Raw genomic sequence first — 19,539 nt, 5'->3', positions numbered from 1 at the left:
TACTTTCTCGGTCACTGACTTCCACGGTGACACCCAATGGAACAAGAAGATCGCGGATAGAGGTCATAAGGGCATAGAACCTCTCACGATATGTGGGTATGAGGGTCTTCTTGATATGTGTCTGCAGACTGCCGCTTCGAAGCATCTTATCGACAAAAGTGGATGTGAGATGGGAAGGTGCGCCGCCAGAGCTAGAAGATCCTCTGCTCAGGAGTTAGTACCGTAGTATTATGTGCCTATTTGGTTGGTTGCATAGAGAATTTCAGAGCCGAAGACTTACACCTCCGCTAATTCTTTGGCGAATGCCGGCGAGCCGTCCGCCCAACCAACTCTGACACCGGGCCCGATGACCTTGGAGAAAGACCCATTGCTGATAGTGTTTCCCCATATGCTGTAGCCGGGCATTTCGCGGTCTATATCAACGAGTCTCGGCGGCACGGCTCCGACTGCATCATCTGGAGCGGACGAGTCCTCGGGCCAGCTCAGAAAGTCGTAGACGTCGTCTGATACGATAAGGGCATCGTATTCTCGGGCGAGAGCGACAAGGTCCTTGCGGATCTGCAGAGAGAGCGTCTTTCCGCTGGGGTTCGAAAAGGTTGGAACGATGTAAATGACATATTTGTAAACTTTTGGGTATACCTTTCCCACTTTGATGGTGGGGATGTCGGGTCTACCAAGTTTCTCAGCATCCTGAACGGCCTTAGTTTCGGCAGTGACCAGCGCGCGACGCAGAAAGGGAATGTCTAGTCCGTCTGTATCATTCTCAGGCACACCTGCGAGCTTGCCCTGGAAGCCATTGTCTTCAAAAATTGGGCAGGCTAAAAAGTACGTCGGTTCGACCATGAAGATCTTGCGTGTGTATAGCGGGTCTGTAAACTTCAACAGCACATTCGCCAGATTGCCAGACGCGCCGTTGTTGATGGAGATTCTCTCGTAGTCTATCTCGGTGCCGTAGACGGAAGACAGCCATTCTGCGATGCTCTTCCGGAGAGGAGGATGACCGATGTGGGGGCCGTAGATGAGCGCCGTGGCGGTTTCGGATTCCGAAGTTAGGACTTGGGTTGCGCCGTCTAAGAGTGCGCTTGCTGCGAAGAGTCGAGGGGACGGCCAGCCCAGCTGCAGATTGATGAGCGAGGGGGGGCTGGGGGGCGTCGCAGTGGTGTTGCTTCCCATGATGAAGTTAATCCATGTAAGCTGTAGTTGGCTTAATGTTCCCGTAAATGATTCGGAATTCTCACTTGGTCTTGTCAGTTCACTTGTTCGAAAGTATAAGCAGGCACTATGACCCTCCTCGGCCTCCCAGCAGTGATCTTATCGGATGGATCCCGACATTTGCCGGGGTCCTCTCCGCTTCGTCGGGCGCTAGGCGAGAGGCTCCGACGGGACCCCGACGGTGCCGATGGGTGGCCTCATCCCTATCACTTATCCGATCAACGGCATGTTGCATGCTCATCTATGCATCATATTGATAGGAAATAAGGGAAGATCGGATTTCCTTACCCGCGATATCTCGAGACCGGGCTGAAGTGACCGAGATACTGATGATTGGGTCCTGCAGGATGGAAGAGAAGGAAGCAAAAGAAACCATGTCCCAGTCGTGGCAAAAGAGGTGGCAGCGAGCAGGTCTCCCAGTTTACCGGCAAAAAGAAATCTAGGAAATCAATTTCTCAAAATACTTACATTGAACAACATGTCCCCCAAGTGGAGCGACGTCAAGTCTGAAAGCGAGGCCTTCACGGCCGCGGTCTGTGAAATCGAGGCATGGTGGCAATCAGACAGACAGAAGCATATCAAGAGGTATATTGCCTTGAACTGGAGTGAGTCAAAATGCTAAGAATTATCAGGCCGTACACGGCGAAGTCAATTGCCGCCTTACGAAACATTGGGTTCAAGATTGAGTACCCATCCAGCGTTCAGGGTAGGAAGCTATGGCGCATCCTCAACGAGCACAATGACAATGGCACCTATGAATTGACTTTTGGCACAACCGAGCCCCTCATTGCAAAAGAGATGGCCAACTCAAGTAGGAACTCTCGAACCAATCGTGGTCAGGTTTGCTGACTTGTTCATGATCAGTGCAGACAGTTTACGTATCCGGGGCACTCTGTGGACTGTCGCAGGCAACTTGGCCAGGCGAAGACCATGCAGACTATCCCGCAGACTTGGTTCCATCCGTCGTAAAACGTATCTTCAACACACAACTCTTCCATGACCAGCGCCAGACTCAGCTGCGGATGAGATACTCTGAAACCGACAGAGAGTCGTTAGAGTGCATCGACTACATGCTGCCTATCGTTGCCGATGCCGATATGGGATTCGGGACGCTGACTGGCTGCATGAAGTTGGTTCGCAGCTTTGTTGAAGCTGGAGTTGCCATGATACACATCGATGATCTTGCCATGGGTCTGAAGAAGTTCACGAACGGCGAGGGTCGGACTATCATCCCTACGTCGGACTACTTGTCAAGGTTGACAACCGTCAGAATGACCTTTGATACCATGGGGTCGGTCACACTTGTCCAAAGACAATAGAGAAGACTGACTAATACTGGGCTAATAGGGCGGACACGATGCTCCTGTGCCGATGTGATAGTGACCATGCGGAGTTCATCACAAGGTAGGATGAGCAGCCAGCGAGAAAATTCCTTGGATTTTGTACATCGGCTAACTTTTCTCGAGTGTGATTGACCCCAGAGATCACGCTTATGTTGTGGGAGCAACCAAAGTGGTTCCCTCCTTCATCCAAGCCCTGGATGCTGGAAGTATTGCTGGAAAAGATTACCTGACAGTCAAGACTGAGTGGAAAGCCTCGGCTGGATTGATGACATTTGACGAGGCTGTCAAGTCCACAGCGACCGGAGAGCAGTACAATGCATACGTGGAAGAGATTGGAGACAAAATCGTAGCGTTGCAAGACCGGCGAGCAACCGCCAAGCGTATCGTCGGGAAGGACATCACGTTTGACTGGGAGCTTCCAAGAACACCTCTTGGCCAGTACATGTGGCATTGGAGTACAAAGGCTGTCATTGACCGATGTATTCTCGCAGCGCCCTTGGGAGACGTTACATGGAGTCGTCAGGGTAGGTCCCTCCAGCCCCTCAACCCCTAATTACCTGACTAACTTGATGTAGATAAACCAAGTATGTCTCACAGCCAAGGTTGAGTATGCCTCTAGAAGCCCGTGTACGCTGACAAACAACGTCACAGACAAGGAAGACATGCACGAATTCCATACCGCCTTAAGAGAGGCTTACCCAAACCGCCTCTTTGCCTTTGGATACACTGGCGCATACGACTTTAGCAAGGGCGGGTACTCTCCGGAAGAAGTCGAGACCTTCCCCGCGGACATTGCAAAAATGGGCATCGTGTGGCAGGTACAGCCAATCTGGGCCACGCAGGGCTTGAGCTTGCACGCCAAACAGTTTGCGGAGAAGTTCAAGAAGGAAGGGATCGCCGGTTACATGCGGGACGTGGCTGCTCCCGCGATCGCGGGCATGGCTACCGATAAGTACGGGAAGCCGACGTCTCGTGGCGGATACCTGGCCGATGCGTTCTTTGATGTTGTTGGAGGAGTGGAGATCACGGAGCGCGTCTGAGAGGGGAAGTTGACTTGGCTGCTGTTGTGCTTCACAGGAGTATGCGCTGTTACGCTCCAGGCAAGGAGTAGCAGAGGGCTATCGTCTGTCATCGGCCAATTAGGTATGCTGTGTTTGCACTAGATAATATCACAGTCTCAGTGAACAAGTCTTGCGAGTTGCCTTCATTTCCTGGCCAATTATGTGACCTCAGTATGCTGATGGCTGAAGTGATATATGCGGTCGTCTACGTGTGACTGTGTTGCACGAAATGCGAGTGAGAAATAAGGCTCTTGACACGAGAACCCAATCTCTTGTCATACGTATGATGTGCATATAATGTTTCACGACATGAAGGATAAACAACTCGCATTAAATGAGAGGATATTGCTACTAACTCAATAAGGGTGGATATTTGAACGCGCTTTCCCTTCATGTTCCGTGTTGTCTTCTAACCCCTTCTCCGATTTACCCTGAGTTATTGACTAGAAGGGAACTCAACAAGAAACTCACTATGGAACCTCTCGGCGGCAGATATGCACCTTCGATCTGTACGTCAATGTCTATGGTCTTGCTCGTATTCGCCTTCGCCAGTATTGTCCTCTATCTACTAGTGTCACACATTCGACAAAACTCGCAGCAAAAAACAAAGAAGAATCTTCCCTTGCCTCCGGGACCGCCTCGATTACCCATCATTGGAAACTTCTTCAATGCGCCAGACGTATGCTTCAACTGGTTGACCCACTACCAATGGAAGTACTTATACGGACCAATCGTGCATTATGAAAAGGGCGGACAGTCCCACATCGTCCTAACGACAGTCGAAGCGGCCCACGATCTTCTGAATAAGCGAGCAAGCAACTATTCAGGGCGCACATTCAGTCCTTGCGCAGGGGAGCTTGTTTGTAACAATTACAATATTCTCTTTCTACAGTACGATACCCAGTTCCGGCTGCATCAACGGCTCCATGCTAAGGGACTCAACCCTCGCTCCGTGGCGCCGTATCATCCTCTGATAGAGTTGGAATCGCTTCAGCTGCTGAACGATTTGTTGTCAGAGATACAAGAAAAAGGTGGCGAGAAGCAAATGGGAGCTGCTGTGAACCCTCACTGGCACTTTCGACGCGCAGCATCCAGCAACGTGAGCATGATAGCTTGGGGCTATCGGCTGTTAAGGGGCAATCCCGAGCATGAAGCACAAATCAAATTTTTCGACGTCGCCCCAACTTCGGTAGTCTTGAAGACTACACCAACATGGTACGATACCTTCCCTTGGCTGAAACATCTTCCTTACGCCATTTCTCCGTGGAAACGAGCAGCGAAGGTCCTCTTCGAGCGCGAGGAGGCTCATTATTTGGGCAATTTTCGTAGCGCGCTGAAGAGACCTGGATATAACCTGAGCAAACAAATTGCCAGCAGCACTGATATGTCGGATACGGGAATGTGTGAGACCGAGCAGGCGTGGGTTGTGGGAACGTTGACCTTAGCCAACGGTGATACCAGCGTCGCCACTCTGTGTTGGTTCGTCGTTGCCATGCTGACGTATCCGCGTGTCTTTGGCAAGGCTCAGGCCATGATTGATGAAGTCGTTGGCCATGATCGCTTGCCTGCTTTCGAAGACCGGGAGAAGCTGCCGTATGTCGACGCAATGATCGAAGAGGTGATGCGGTGGCGACCTATCCTACCAGCCGGGCTAGACCACGCGGCCGTTGAGGAAGATGAGTACGAAGGATACAGGATCCCAAAAGGAGCGACGATAATTCACTCCCAGTGGGCGATTACGCGAGACAAAGAGGTGTATGGCGCGGACTACGACGACTTCAGACCTGAGAGATGGATCGAGAACGAAGACTTGCCCAGGACCGCCTTTGGATACGGAAGGCGACTTTGTCCAGGCAGACATGTAGGTAGAGAAGGCCTGTGGATATTGTTTGCCCGGCTCATTTGGGCATTTCGGCTTGAGCAGACGACTGATCCGGCCACAATGAAGAAAAAGGTGATTGATCCGATGTCCATGTTGCCGGCGGGCTTCGTTATTGGGCCTAATCCTTTTGAAGCACTGTTCATTCCTAGGGGTCCATGGGTTGAAGCCCTTGTACATGCAGATCTTCAAAGTGCAGAGAAGGATGTTGGAAAGATCATGGAGCAGGTGTAGACGGAAAAGAGGCTCTAGTCACTTCAAGATAAGTTTCAAATGATGTTGGTTTACTAAAGATAGTGGGCGTGTTGTTCTTAGTACATTTCCACATCAATCTAACGCTATGCTTCTCCATTCTGGCTTATTCATCAATCACAAGACGACAGAAGGCGAAAAGTCCTCAGACAACTGCTAAGTCCAAATGATGGGTGTACCATTCCTAGACACTAGCATTGAGAGTTGAGGGGTGCATTGGAACAACTTGGATGTGTGTCTTCCCCACGGGGCGAGAATGACCCTTGTTGGATATTAGCCCGATTTTCCGGCTCGATTGAACCGAGATATTGAGTGCCGCTGACAGTCGCATTAATTGTGGAAGCTTTGATTCGGGATAAGTGGCTCGGGCAACCACTTGAATTCTATGGGCAACATTACTCCTCCAATGGAAGCCTGACATTGATGGAATTGCCGTGGTTACATCAGGTAAATCGCCCGTGTCATTTACCGAGCTGCGAACCTGGGGAAACTGCGGGATCAAGACAATGAGCCTGGCAACGACCAAAATGAAGTGACTAACGGGAACTCGGACTGGATCGAGATGATTCAGGTGAACGGCATCAGCAAGTCTGTGTGCGTATAGACAAAGTCAGTATAAATAGCTCTATGGCCCAATGCTCCGGCTCAGTCAATACATGTACGTCCAAGTGCTTTAAAGACAACAAGATAGGTCGAAACATCCACATCACTCATCAGATTTGTCTCGAAAGGTCAATATTATGAAGTTCCTCAATCTTCTCTCAGTCTCTTTCGCTCTGTCTAGCGCTCTCTTGGCACAAGCTGCCCGGCCCTTGGAGAACCTTGGCCGAGGGGTAGTAGCTGTGCGCACAAGCGACGAAGATATCTTGGTTACCTGGCGTCTTCTTGGACTAGACCCATCAGGGATTGGCTTCAACGTCTATCGTGACACGGGAACCTCACCGAAAAAACTCAACGACGAAGTCCTCACAGGCGGCACCAACTTCCTTGACTCTACCGCTAATCCGAATGAAGTCAACACCTACTTTGTACGGCCCGTCATTGGTAGCAAAGAACAAGATACCAGCGGATCTTTTAGTTTACCTGCTAAGAACGCGGTCGAGCCGATTGTTCGGGTTCCTATCCGTAGTGGTGGCGCTGTCAAGTTCGTCTGGGTTGGCGATCTTGACGGAGATGGCGAGTGGGATTACGTCCTTGACAGACAGACTTCGCCCCAGACCATCGAGGCTTACACCAGTAATGGGACTTTCCTCTGGGAAGTCAGCCTCGGCCCCAATAGCGAGAATCAAAACAACATAGAGCCGGGGTCATCGACAATTGACGTTGGCCATTGGGATGGTGTCACTGTTTTCGACTTCGACAGTGATGGACGTGCCGAAGTTGCCATCCGGATCGCCAATGGAGTTGTCTTTGGAGATGGGAAGATATTTGATGACGGGGAAACGGACAACCACCAGTCCATGGCTATTCTGGACGGGCGCACGGGGGCTCTTCGAGCCTCCGCCTCAGTCCCTACGGATTACATCGACGACGGACCCCTCGCCGCCCGTCTTGGTGCCGGATTCCTGGACGGAGAGACACCTCATCTCGTGGCATACATGAAGAATCGCATCGGATCTGGTGATTTCAACTTGATGTATGTGACCTGGACCTTTGACGGCACATCTCTGAAGCAGAAGTGGAAGTGGAATCGGGGCGACAAGAATTTTCCCGATGGGCATAACACGCGCATCATTGACCTCGACGGGAACGGGAAGGATGAGGTCCTCGAGATTGGCTTTGCACTGAACGGAGACGGCACCGAGAGATACACCCTCGGAGATCAGGGTATCATCCACGGCGATCGTTTCCACCTCGCCAAGATTGACCCCGATCGTGAAGGGCTTCAGGGGTACGGTGTACAGCAACGAAACCCAGATCTCATCTATGAGTACTACTATGATGGCTCATCTGGCGAGATCATCTGGAAACACGTCGGTGACAACGTGACCGACGTAGCCCGCGGCATGATCGGTGATATTGACCCCACCCGCCCCGGCATGGAAGTGTGGTCATTTTCAGGAGTTTACAACGCCAAAGAGAACGAGCTCACAGAGTCGGACACTGAGCTCGCCCCGTGGCCCCACTTGGGCCTTTGGTGGGATGGAGACGAGCTACTCGAACTTTTCAACGATGGCAAGTTTGAGAAGTGGGACTGGGAAAACCCCAGTACTTCCAACAGCCTTCCTCGAATCTTGAGAGTCAGCGATTTCGGCGGAGTAACTGCCGGCAGATATCCTAATTTTATCGGTGATATTCTTGGTGACTGGAGAGAGGAGGTTATCGTCACGAATGGAGCTGCCGATGAGCTGCTCATCTTCACGACTGACAAGCCGAGCGATGTTCGCTTGTATACTTTGGCTCATAATCCTGCATACCGCAATGCAATGACTCTGAAGGGGTACATGCAATCTCACCATGTCGACTACTTTCTCGGCAAGGATATGAAGATGCCACCTCAGCCAAATATTCGATACACAGTTGCGAAGTAGAGAAGATTCGACAAGCCGGCTAATTCAAGATGTTTATTGAAATGATGAATTCGGGAATAGACTCGGCTGGTTCAGACAATCAGGATGCAAGAAATACTGCAGGTGAAGTATCAATCGAGTAAGCTATTGTATGTGAAGCCATGTAGGTTGCAACGGTCCAGTATAGCGAGGTAATTTCTCGTGACTTAAACATGCAAAAGAACACAGAATTCATCTTCACAAATATTTGTATCTTCGTTCAACAAAACCCTCCACTACGTGGCATCCTTTTTGATGCTTATGATGCATCAGGCCCCTTCTTCACTCTCAACAACTGCGCCCAGTCGATAGCACCATCCTTGCAGAATTCCTTGTCAATCTTGCAGCAGCCGCCGTTGAAGGGAATCTGCAACAGCGCGTTCGGCTGCTTGACCTCAGTATTTCCCTTTCCCTTTTCCTCCTTACCGCCGATCCAGATGCCGCAGAAATCGTCTCGGCCGCCGAATGTTCTCAGAGTGCAAGCTCTGGGTCGATCTCGACCACAGCACCGTCCTTGCCGCGCGTGGACCAGATGTTGTTCTTCCAGCTCATCTTGGGGCCGTTGAGGGTATCGGCGTCTTCTTTCGTGTTGCCGAGGTGCGGGCATTCTGAGCTCGCTACGGCGAAGACGTCTGCACATTGGTCGGTGCAAGCTTGAGCCATAGAGTGGCCGGCCAGGGCGGCGACGAAGAGAAGAGCGGCAGAGAGTGAATGCATGATGAATATGAATTATGGTAAAGAGCGTGGATTTTGACTGATTGGATACTCAAGGTCGTCGTAGATAGAGAAGAAGGCGTGATTTCAGTAAGCTGTTGATGTACTACCTGTGATGTCCCTACTCAGGCTACTTATACGACTAGAACCATGAGGAGTCTATCGAAGACTGCCGTATCAACGAGGCTCCGCGTCATTGCCGTGATGACCGAGTATCCCACGGTAGTTTAATTGCATGGGGCTCTCACGACGGCGGATAGAGACCAAGGAATTCCGCGATAATTGTGTTTCGGCTTGGGCGGGATATGACGCCCAGACGTTGAAAAAGTTTAGTAAATTACATAGCTTTTCTTATAGTATGATCGCGAAAGTTAATGCAAGTGCGCAGCCGTACCTGACAGTTGACACGCACCTCATAAGCCCCGGCTGTCCTCAGCTCGGTCCAGTTGGTGATCCTGTATACGGCTGGGCGTTTATCCTCAACTGCGCTAAAGTAAAATAGACTTCCCGTCAGTTCCATGCATAGAACAACCTTGGTGGTTCTAATGAACGGCACCTCCGTGCGTTCCTTCATTTGGCGGTACAGTATATACTACAAAGTCAACATCATTGGGAAAGATCGGAGTGAATGGCTGCCGACGTTCTCGGCTTCAAGGCTCCACCGACCGTTTGACAAAAGTTTACATGCAATGTTTGAACGCCTAAATTTTCGGTTTCGCGGACGGAGAGACCGAATCAATTATCACCGGTATCTTTTTGACTTTTCAAAGCTATTCTCTTTGTCATAACTCCCCGTATGCTCCATTCGTATCTCGGAGTTTGGACCGAACGAGATGAATACGAGCTTTGTTGGTGACGGCTTTGAAGCTGTTCATATTCTGAGTGGTGTTGTAAGTTGATGAGAAGTGTCAATGTCTTAAGCATTGTGATAACTATTTAAAAGCCTGCCCGTTTGCCAACTTCGGGTTCAAGTCTCACGCATATTCAACTTCTTCAAGAAGCATCTGCTCTCTACTCCCACACTCATTTGACCACCTATTCGTACCATTTTCAGCGATGCGTTCCATAATCTTTTACTGCCTCGCAGTTCTCTGCGGCCTCCTGTGTCTCGGCCACTGCGACGAGCTCGACGATGCCGGCTACAGCGTCAGCAACAGCGGCGACAAGTGGACAGTATCGTCGGGTGGCTACATCATCAACGAGTTCCGCATCGACGGCAACCGTATCAAGGTCGACTTCGTCGCTAACGGCTTTGACGAGAAGGGTGTCACCCTGCGCGACATCATCGCCCGTGTCTGGGGCCGCGCAGGAAAGTGGCTGTCCGACCTCGACTCCGTTCAGTTTGTCGACGTCATGGAGTACAGGGCGATGAACTCGATCGCGCAGGCTCGGCAGATGCGTGGCGTCGGGCCCAAGACGAGCTTCCAGATCGACATGGGCGAGATTGGTTGGGGACAGATCACCGACAACCCGTTTTACTGGCACATTCACAAGATGTGCTGGGAGTGGAACAGCATGGAGGGCAAAGACGTTACGGGAGCGTATGTTTCGAGTTTGGAGGACTCGGAGGGGATCCAGCCGGATGACTTGATCTTCTACATCGCCGAGTATGATCAGCCTTCGCCGAGAAAGTAGACTGAACGCAGTGGTCTGCGTAGAAGATCAAGCGGGTCTCCAGTGCAGCCCTGAATCTACCTACCTGGAGTGGAGCAGAATATCAGCCGAGAGGGTCTTGTAGCCAGGGCGTCATAGTCACGTTTGATGTCTTAAAATCAATAGGAAAAAAGCCTTCTTTTTGCAGTCATGAGTGACCAGGCTAGTTCAGTTATACTTCAACCACATGACATCGTGTATTAATTTGCTGCTCTAGTCCAATGACAACTCACAGCGGTTAACTCTTCATCAACCAGCTTACATCTTTCCCATCCTTCTTGGTGGTACCTTCGCCACGAACAGACGGTCAATCTCATCAAAGGTCTTGCCCTTAAGTTCGGGGACGTAGAAGAAGCTTCCTACTGTACCAATCAATGCCAACCCACCAAAGATAAATCCAACTTTGCCCTTCAAGTTGCCCTCATCCGGGTTGACCATGTAAGGAATCGCGAAGTTCATTGCCAAGCCACAGATTGCTTGGGTAGCGGTGGCGAGAGCCATGGTTTTCGCGCGCAGGACAGAGCTGGAAGCTTCGCCTAGAATGGCGAAAGCCATGGCACCAATGGTCATGAAGTAAACGAAAGCATAGATGACGGTGCAGGCGGCTTGCACCCACTTTGCAGCGTCCGTCGGGACGACGTCCATGATACCGATGAGTAGGAGGAGCGTTGTAAGAGCTCCCATTCCGGAGATGAAGATCTTCCGGCGGCCAAAGGACTCGATAACGAACCAACTGACGATATTTCCGAGGACTCCGCAAGCTGTGACGCCCACGCCGAGGTCGAAGGATTTCGAGACGTCGAGGCCAGCGAGTTGGAAGAAGTATGTCGAGTATCCGAGGACAAAGATAATACCAACCTTTGTGCAGAGTCAGTCAAGTGTGTGGCGTGTTCAAGTCAAGAGATCTTACCAAGTGCTGGCAAAGGAACACGCCAGTTGAGATTCCTGTCCGCAGAAGGTTGGTGCCCTTGAAACAGTCGACGAATCCAAGCTCGTGTGTTTGGTTCAAGTTCTCCTCCTCAATTGTCGCTACAATGCCAGAAAGCCTGGCGTTGACATCGTAATTTTGTCCATATAGCTTCTTGAGAGACTTTGCTGCTTGCTCAAGTTTATCCTTTCGGGCGAGGTACCAGGGGGTTTCGGGCGTGAAGGGCAAGAAAACGGCAAGGAAGAGGACGAAGAAGAGCTGGGTGGCGAAGGGTCCACGGTAGGCCCAGCGATCGGATCGTTCACCAAAGGCCTTGACGACGGCGTTGGACAAGAGCTGGCCAATGGCAATGCCCAAGTTGGCACCAGCTGTGGCATATCCTCGAAGGGCGACGGGAGCCAACTCACTGCATGCCAGGGGCGCAAGCGTGAGGTAGAAACCGAGTCCCAGACCGAGGATCAGCTTGGAGCAGAGGAAAGCTGCTTTGGTGTCTGAGAGAATCTCGCCAACGCAGCCGCCGGTGCAGATGACAACGCCAATTAAGAGGGAGTTCTTGCGTCCAATTCTATCTGCTAGCCAACTGCAGGCAAAGCCTCCGAAAAATTGACCGACGGTGCTGATGATGTTGAAGGCAGACTGCCAATCCGCGGGGAGAATCGCTTCGCCGTCGAGTATATATCTGTCGAATCTCTAGTTAGTCTCTGCGACTTTGCGAGGATGGCAGGCTGGGTCAGAAGAATGCATGTAAATTCGTACCCAAAGTCTCTTCTGAAAGATGCGACGGAAATCATGGCGCCGTTGATCTGAGCATCAAAGCCCCTAAAAGTCTCATGGTCAGTCAATTACAACTCTTCGAGGTCATTCTGGATGTTTTACCATCCAATGGCAGCCATCGCCCAGTAGAAACACCACCAGACAATGGCTTTGTGGTTCTTGAAAACTTCTCGAACAGTGAGATCATGCTCCTGCTGGTTGGTCGCACCGACGGCCAGTCCTTTGGCATCATGGTGGGAAACACTTGCTTCCAAGTGATCCGAAACTTCGTTCTTCTCTGCCATGTTTGATGGGAGTCGTCACGGAATGTGACAAACTTCAGTTGTGTCTCGATGTGTAAACTGAGGATGGATGGCCAGGGTCGAGGAGCGGCGGAGACTGGGGAACAAAAGAATGATCACCAGGAAATCCGGGGAAGCCTTGAAGATTATATCCTTTGTCAACTCCTCATTTCCGGGAGTTAGATTGTTGGAACACCCTATTTGTGATGGTACTATAGTCCCGAGCAAACCCAAGTGTGTTGAGGTCATTCGGACTGGATAGTTCTTGCTGAACCCCTTGTTCAAGGACAACAGGACGGATGGCGTATGAGCGACATTCCGCGATTGATCAAGCCACAGCCAGGCGAACCAACGCCCAATCTGGAAAGGCCTGGGAATGGCTCGTGAAGAAAATCAGTCCACGCGCCTCCGTGTTGGGCCGAGACCATCGCCCTCGAAATTCCAAGAGCGTGGAACGACAGGTACGTATCCCCGGCTTGGTATGGAGCCCCGGACTTTCCCCGCAATCCATTTCAGGCTAGCCCGACAAGAATCTCCAGACGGCGAAGGAAAGAACATTAAAAGCGACACTCCGCGACACTTTTCCCCGTCCTTTCTCCAGCTTTCCACCTCATCCAACGTCTCGTTGCAACCCACCAACCGCCTCTCAGAATTAGCATTGTTTATCCCCCCCAACATCGAGCCATTATACGCCTGTCAAGCCATTCCTTTTCTTGATGGCAGACCCATCTGCCCCGGACAGCCACGTGCCGTCGGCTGCAGACGCGCCTGACCCAGGCAGGAGTCGACCGGAACAGTCCACGTCCAAAACCAACACCCGGCCAACAGCCCGTGGAACCGCATTCTATCAGCGGAAGAGAGCCGTCAGGGCATGCCAAGTATGCCGGGCTCGGAGGACGAAATGCGACAATCTCAAGCCATCATGCTCTTTCTGCCTGAAGGTTGGGGCTACTTGCATCCAGTCGCCCGTCGACCTGTCCAGCTTCGACCCGGCTAGTCTCAAGATCTTGGAAAGACTCGATGATCTGGAAGAGATGATGAGATCGGTGACAGTCGATGGACTGCCGAGCAACAAAACACGAGTAGTCGAGACCCCGGTCGAGCATCGGGTCATAGAAGCACCTTCTGTGGGGCCTCTTATCCAGATGGGGATGATACTTCCTCCGAGACCAGAACATGTCATGTCATGGGCTATCTTTGAAGAGATCAGTGACTGCATTGATGCTGGAGACATGGCTCTACAGGTTGATCATATCTCAATAGCTGCGAACTCTCCAATGTCCCTCCTCGGCGCTCTTGACCTAGAGCCGCGACGAATCAACGACTTGCTTGATAGTTTCTTCAACTACGTCCATGTCAAAAATCCGATTCTCGATGAGACAGCAACTCGAAAAATGGTTTCACATACGGTACTTGAAGGGATCAACTGGTCGGCTGAGTCCTGTCTATCTCTCCTGGTCTGCGCATTAGGGTCTTTAGCCACGCCTTTTGGGCCCAGCCAGGACACGATGCCGGGGTCCGCAGCCCACAGTGATGCTCAAGCTTTCTTCCAAGCCGCGCAGAAACGATTGGGAATCTTGCTTTCGTCAGATGATATTATTGCGGCTCAATGTCTGTTTCTTTCAGGGGTCTACATGATGTGCGTATTCCAGCCTGTCAAGGCCTGGAGGTACTTCGTGCAGGCGCTGGCTAGCTGTCAGCAATTTGCGTTCCTTACCCCTGAAGCCCAACAACGCTACCACAGCAACGTTGAGTCGGGCAACGAGTCGCGAAATTACTCCATCGACACTCTACAGCAGGCTGTCTACTGGTCCTCATGGAAATCCGAGCGAGAGATGCGAGGGGATCTCTACCTCCCGGACTTTTCGCTCAGCGACCAGGAGTTGGCATTTTACCCGCCCTTCTTCCCGACACCGCCAGCTCCTAGGGCGGAAGTTGAGGCGGCGACGGATCCGCGCCTGGCTCGCGAGAGAACATCATGGTACTTTTATCTGGCCGAGATCTCTCTCAGAAGGCTTGCCTCTCGGATTAGTGCCGAGATGGTGGGCCTTCAGAAAGAACATCCCACGCGTCAAGCATACCTCGCGGCAATGGCCGCGGCAGTGCCGCAGTACGAGGAGCAGGCACAAGAGTGGATTAGCTCGCTTCCTCCAAGTCTCTCATTCGCCGAGCCTCCGGAAAAGGATGATGTCTGCAGATTCGTGCTCCGAGGTCACGCGGTCAATCTGTATGAGGTGATATACTGGCCATTTACCACCGCTTTCCTCGATGCACTTGGGGCGAATCCCGAGTTCGCTGGCGAGGCTCTGACTCCCAGTGTGGAATTATTGGCTCAAAAGGGTCTTGAAAACCACGTCTATCGACTCGCCATTAACCGCCTAGGGTACAAGCATCGCCACCATGGAACACTGCCCATGATGCGGTCTTGCTCGCGAAGCGCCCTGGCGTTGGTCGCGGCTGCATTGCTCACCCAATCTAGCGGTTCTGGAGGTGGATATGCCCTACCAAATGGTTGGTTTGGCGTCGTGGGAGAAGTAATTGATCTACTTGCGTTTTGGGAGTGCGAAACGCGCGAGATGGAGCTTACGCGTCGCGTGTTAGAGAAAGCGAGTGGGATGATTTCGGCGCCATCCCCGTCGGCTTATCGTTTACGGGTCTAGTCGAGGTTATCTGCCGGACCTCATAGCTTCAATCTGTGTTCCTCAAGGGTCTTGGAGCTGACTACCGGCAATACCACCTCGATTCATTCAGGCTAAATGCAACTAAATCGGTACTCCGCTTGACACGACGTGGAACCGGAAGCGAGGTGAATTATCGCCTGCGAGTTGTTCAGCACACACTGAAGACCTCCAAGAACGCCAGAAAAGCAGCTGTCGGCGTCTCATCGGTCAAAGCCTAGTTCTAACTCAGGCGCAAATCGCTGTACCCCAGACTTTAGCTGGTCCAGTCGGGTTGATTCACATGCGGGATGGATGGAGAATGTGTCTTGAGGAGAGCCCCACATCAACCCATCTTCGCGGAGTATCGCTTTTAAGACCGCGAGGGGCACCACTGGACGCTCACCTAGCTATGCGCGATGACCGCAGAACAGAGTCTCGATACGATGGCATGATTGGGCCATACTTATCATGTCGGTCCACTGTGTGGTCTTGGTCGCGATGCTGATGGGTATAAAGAACCATCTTCAGAAAGACTGACAATCAGCAACGACATACCCCCAAAGCCAGAGCCTCACATCCGCTCACAATGTCGCCCGCAACATCCAACCCCCCTCTCACGATGCTTCGCGTCAAGGGAACCAAGATTGTCAACGAGAGTTACGACGAAGTAATTCTCAAGGGTGCCGGCCTCGGTGGCATGCTCAACATGGAGAACTTCATCACCGGCTACGCCGGCCACGAGCATGAACATCGTGCTGCCTTGGAGGAAGTCCTTGGCAAGGAAAAAGCCGACTTCTTCTTCAATCGTCTCATCCACCACTTTTTCACAGAGGCTGACGCCGCCTTGTATGCGCAACTAGGTCTCAACTGCCTGAGGATACCCTTCAACTACCGTCACTTCCAGGATGACGACAACCCCAGCGTCATCAAGCAGTCCGGCTTCGATCTTCTCGATCGCCTCGTCAATATTTGCGCCAAGTACAACATCTATGTCATCCTTGACCTCCATGCCGTGCAAGGTGGACAGAACCAGGACTGGCATAGCGACTCAGGAATCAGCAGAGCACTTTTCTGGGAGTTCAAGGACTTTCAGGACCGCGCAATCCAATTATGGGAGGCTCTCGCCCGTCACTACGCCGGCAACAAGGTCATTGCGGGATACAACCCCCTCAACGAGCCAGCGGATCCTGAGCACACCCGCCTCATCGCATGGTACGAGCGCGCCGAGAAGGCGATCCGCGCTATCGACCCCGATCACATCCTCTTCCTGGACGGCAACACCTACGCCATGGACTTCTCTGCCTTCTCACCAGAAAAGACACTGCCCAACAGTGTCTACAGCTGCCATGACTACAGCATGATGGGTTTCCCCCTTCCTGAGCAGTATGACGGCACATCCGAGCAGAAGGAGAAGCTGCGCACGAGTCTTAAGCGCAAGGTGGAATTCATGCAAAAAGCCGGTGTGCCCATCTGGAACGGTGAATGGGGCCCCGTCTATCAGAACCCGAAGACGGATCCCAACGCCGAGGCGACCAACGAGAAGCGCTTCGCTTTGCTCAAGGAACAGCTCGCCATATACCGGGAGTTCGATGGTATCTCATGGAGCATCTGGCTGTACAAGGATATCGGCTACCAAGGCATGGTCTACCTCGACCCAGAGAGCCCGTACATGCGCCTCATCCAGCCGTTTGTTGAGAAGAAGCAACGGAACGGCCTCGACTTTTGGGGTTGCGCAGACAAGAGCGCCATCGACAACGAGGTCTACGCACCGTTTATCGAGAAGCTCAAGAAGCAGATTCCCGCGCACTTGCTTAAGAAGAAGTACCCCAAGGTGTGGAATTTCGACAGGCAGGTCGAGCGTGTGGTGCGGGAATGCTTGATGAGTGAGTACGCCGGATGGGAGTTTGCGGAGCTGTTCAAGGGCAAGACGGAAGACGAGCTCGAGGAGCTGGCGGCCAGCTTTGCATTGGAGAACTGCAAGACGCGCGATCGCCTGAATGAGTATTTGAAGGAGGATGCGGTGACGGCGAATGGAAGGCTCACGAATGGGACTAACGGCCACGCATAATGGGATATTGTGACGACCAGAATTAGATAGCAGGATCCGAAGATGGAGAAACCGCTATATGGAAGTAGACTTCTGATCGTTTGTGCATGAATATCTTACGAAATTTCACGTATTCGGGCTGTTGGTTGAGTATATCCACATTTTCTCGCCTTGGCATCTATCAAGGTACTCACTCTTTTGACCGCACCTCATTTTCAGAATTCTCCCAACTTTAAACAATGGAGGAACAATTCTTTCTCATCGAAAAATTAACAGCGACGATTGAGTTTCCTCCCGTCGGCTCAGATCCGAAATTCAAGCATTCGAGGCGTTTCTCTGCACGCCATTGTCGGCCCTGGCGAATCGCACCAAGCCCCACCCCTGACTAGCCTTGACGCCACTCGGTGAGCGTTGCCTGCTCCCATGAGGTTGCCTCACGCTGCATTGTGGGCTGCCTTCAGTCTCACCTATGGCATCCTCTCTGTAAGCGCCGAGGCAGACAGCATCCGGGATGTCGCGGACAATAGGGTTGTTTTGGACAATGAGTTTGACGCGCAAAAGATCTTGGCGGAGGTAAGGGGCCAAGCCCCGATCACGGTGTTGTCTGCCATCAGGCCTAAACATTTGCTGATCGAATAATTCAGATGCCAGAAGAATCCTTTGTTGAGATTCACGAGGTGACTGTCACTGTCGAGAATATCCCAGACAAGCCGAGCCCACGCCATGAGCAGGAGAAGAAGAATCTCCTGAAGCGAATGAGCAAGTCCCACGGGAAATGGGACACCAACCACCCCCGCCATCGGCTTCTCGAGGCCTTGTTTGGATTCAGTCGGTACAAGGCCCGCCAGATGGCTGAGCTCGACAGGTGGAAGGGGCTGTACAAGCACGTATCCAAGGCACAGAAAGCGGTTAGTAACAATCATGCCGCCTAGCCCCTGAGACATTCTTTCCCCTGAAGCCAACAAAAAGCCTGCTTACCTTTGTCGTCGTAGATTCTCGAAAAGGCCGTCGGGTACTCAAAGAAGTTTGAGACGGCGGAAAAGCTACTCGATGTAAACCAGGCGCTATGCGATGAGATTGTCGAGACGGCGCTCGAGTTTTACGGTATCAGTCGCAAGGAGCTGGATGATCATGCCAAGGCAAAGGACAATGCTGGCCAGCCTGCTGACAGAGTGAGCACATCTCAAGCCCTGAAACACTTTGTTAGGGATTGGTCGACTGCCGGCCGAGGCGAGCGAGATGACGCTTTCCCCTGCATTCTCGGTACTCTTGACACGCTTTTCCCAGATCGCTCTGAGCAAGGAGACATCAAAGTCCTGCTTCCGGGAGCCGGCGCTGGCCGCCTGGGCCATGAAATCTCCGCTCTCAGAGGCTTCGAGGTCACGAGCAACGAGTGGTCGATGTTTATGAATCTCGCTTATCGCTTCCTCGAGGTTCACCCTCGCCCGGCTTCTAAAGGATTCCATCCCTTTGTCGAGGGATGGTCGCATCACGCGACGACCGCAGACATGTTCCGCGAGGTGACCTTCCCCGACAGGCGGGTAAACGCCAGTGCCGTGCTACTTGTTGAAGGTGATTTCGCTTCAGCATTCAAGTCGGACGCTGGGCGATATGACGTCGTAGTGACGCAATTCTTCATTGATACAGCTCGCAATGTCATGAGCTATTTGGATACGATCCATTCCGTCTTGAAGCCTGGAGGGTACTGGGTTAACTTTGGGCCTCTCATGTGGGGAACTGGTCCTTTCGTCCAGCTTTCTCTTGATGAGGTTATCGCAGTGACCAAGAATATGGGGTTTGAATTCCTAGATATTGGCCAGGAATGCGGAGAGGCGACGTTTGGAGAAGAAAAGGTCCGCAGTCGGGAGGCAGTGTATGGGTTCAACGAGAAGGCTTTGACGAAGAATGCGTACTCAGCGCAGTCTTGGCTGGCGAGAAAGGGCGATAGGCGTACCATGGAAGAAAAAAACGACGATGGGCTTGTTTTCTCGTGAGGTGGTGGGAAGAAGAATCGACGGCCTAGGGCTGCCTAGCACATATTCCAAATCCATTTGGGAACCATGACGCAACCGCTATTGAAAACCGATAAGGACTATACTAAAGAAGATGTTGTGGTTCTAGAAGAAAGCATGATGCCGATAGGTTCAATTTGCACATTACAGTCAATAACCTGTCTTCAAGCAGCT

General features: G+C 51.9%; 10 protein-coding genes across 10 annotated transcripts; 7 read left to right on the top strand and 3 right to left on the bottom strand.

Moving 5' to 3' along the window:
- Window positions 1-276: 276 nt before the first annotated feature.
- Window positions 277-1,173, bottom strand: YEY2_1 (Valine--pyruvate aminotransferase; the record flags this gene model as incomplete). Its single annotated transcript, XM_053191907.2, has 1 exon — window positions 277-1,173. One exon carries the CDS (start codon window positions 1,171-1,173, stop codon window positions 277-279), a length of 897 nt encoding a protein of 298 aa, XP_053050515.2.
- Window positions 1,174-1,690: 517 nt separating this feature from the next.
- Window positions 1,691-3,595, top strand: N0V96_001455 (uncharacterized protein; the record flags this gene model as incomplete). The annotated part of the gene is made up of 7 exons (XM_065756236.1): window positions 1,691-1,797; window positions 1,845-2,023; window positions 2,077-2,503; window positions 2,560-2,616; window positions 2,679-3,079; window positions 3,131-3,139; window positions 3,207-3,595. The coding sequence occupies 7 exons, from the start codon at window positions 1,691-1,693 to the stop codon at window positions 3,593-3,595; spliced, it is 1,569 nt and encodes a 522-aa protein (XP_065615476.1).
- Window positions 3,596-4,721: 1,126 nt separating this feature from the next.
- On the top strand, window positions 4,722-5,729 carry N0V96_001454 (uncharacterized protein; the record flags this gene model as incomplete). Its single annotated transcript, XM_053191909.1, has 1 exon — window positions 4,722-5,729. The coding sequence occupies one exon, from the start codon at window positions 4,722-4,724 to the stop codon at window positions 5,727-5,729; it is 1,008 nt and encodes a 335-aa protein (XP_053050517.1).
- A 758-nt stretch (window positions 5,730-6,487) lies between these two features.
- On the top strand, window positions 6,488-8,278 carry N0V96_001453 (uncharacterized protein; the record flags this gene model as incomplete). The annotated part of the gene is made up of 1 exon (XM_053191910.2): window positions 6,488-8,278. The coding sequence occupies one exon, from the start codon at window positions 6,488-6,490 to the stop codon at window positions 8,276-8,278; it is 1,791 nt and encodes a 596-aa protein (XP_053050518.1).
- Window positions 8,279-8,767: 489 nt separating this feature from the next.
- On the bottom strand, window positions 8,768-9,013 carry N0V96_001452 (uncharacterized protein; the record flags this gene model as incomplete). The annotated part of the gene is made up of 1 exon (XM_053191911.2): window positions 8,768-9,013. One exon carries the CDS (start codon window positions 9,011-9,013, stop codon window positions 8,768-8,770), a length of 246 nt encoding a protein of 81 aa, XP_053050519.2.
- Window positions 9,014-10,066: 1,053 nt separating this feature from the next.
- N0V96_001451 (uncharacterized protein) lies at window positions 10,067-10,645 on the top strand (the record flags this gene model as incomplete). Its single annotated transcript, XM_053191912.1, has 1 exon — window positions 10,067-10,645. One exon carries the CDS (start codon window positions 10,067-10,069, stop codon window positions 10,643-10,645), a length of 579 nt encoding a protein of 192 aa, XP_053050520.1.
- A 276-nt stretch (window positions 10,646-10,921) lies between these two features.
- N0V96_001450 (uncharacterized protein) lies at window positions 10,922-12,649 on the bottom strand (the record flags this gene model as incomplete). The annotated part of the gene is made up of 4 exons (XM_053191913.2): window positions 10,922-11,521; window positions 11,574-12,270; window positions 12,348-12,410; window positions 12,468-12,649. The coding sequence occupies 4 exons, from the start codon at window positions 12,647-12,649 to the stop codon at window positions 10,922-10,924; spliced, it is 1,542 nt and encodes a 513-aa protein (XP_053050521.2).
- A 1,634-nt stretch (window positions 12,650-14,283) lies between these two features.
- Window positions 14,284-15,306, top strand: N0V96_001449 (uncharacterized protein; the record flags this gene model as incomplete). The annotated part of the gene is made up of 1 exon (XM_065756235.1): window positions 14,284-15,306. One exon carries the CDS (start codon window positions 14,284-14,286, stop codon window positions 15,304-15,306), a length of 1,023 nt encoding a protein of 340 aa, XP_065615475.1.
- A 586-nt stretch (window positions 15,307-15,892) lies between these two features.
- N0V96_001448 (uncharacterized protein) lies at window positions 15,893-17,374 on the top strand (the record flags this gene model as incomplete). The annotated part of the gene is made up of 1 exon (XM_053191915.1): window positions 15,893-17,374. The coding sequence occupies one exon, from the start codon at window positions 15,893-15,895 to the stop codon at window positions 17,372-17,374; it is 1,482 nt and encodes a 493-aa protein (XP_053050523.1).
- A 402-nt stretch (window positions 17,375-17,776) lies between these two features.
- Window positions 17,777-19,347, top strand: N0V96_001447 (uncharacterized protein; the record flags this gene model as incomplete). Its single annotated transcript, XM_053191916.1, has 3 exons — window positions 17,777-17,926; window positions 17,998-18,261; window positions 18,346-19,347. 3 exons carry the CDS (start codon window positions 17,777-17,779, stop codon window positions 19,345-19,347), a joined length of 1,416 nt encoding a protein of 471 aa, XP_053050524.1.
- Between the last annotated feature and the right edge of the window lie 192 nt (window positions 19,348-19,539).

This window comes from Colletotrichum fioriniae (genome assembly GCF_027942845.1).
Source record: "Colletotrichum fioriniae strain IMI 355084 chromosome Unknown scaffold_1, whole genome shotgun sequence".
NCBI lineage: Eukaryota > Fungi > Ascomycota > Sordariomycetes > Glomerellales > Glomerellaceae > Colletotrichum > Colletotrichum fioriniae.
The sequence above is the reverse complement of the archived record's forward strand: the minus strand, read 5'-3'. Positions and strand labels throughout refer to the sequence as shown.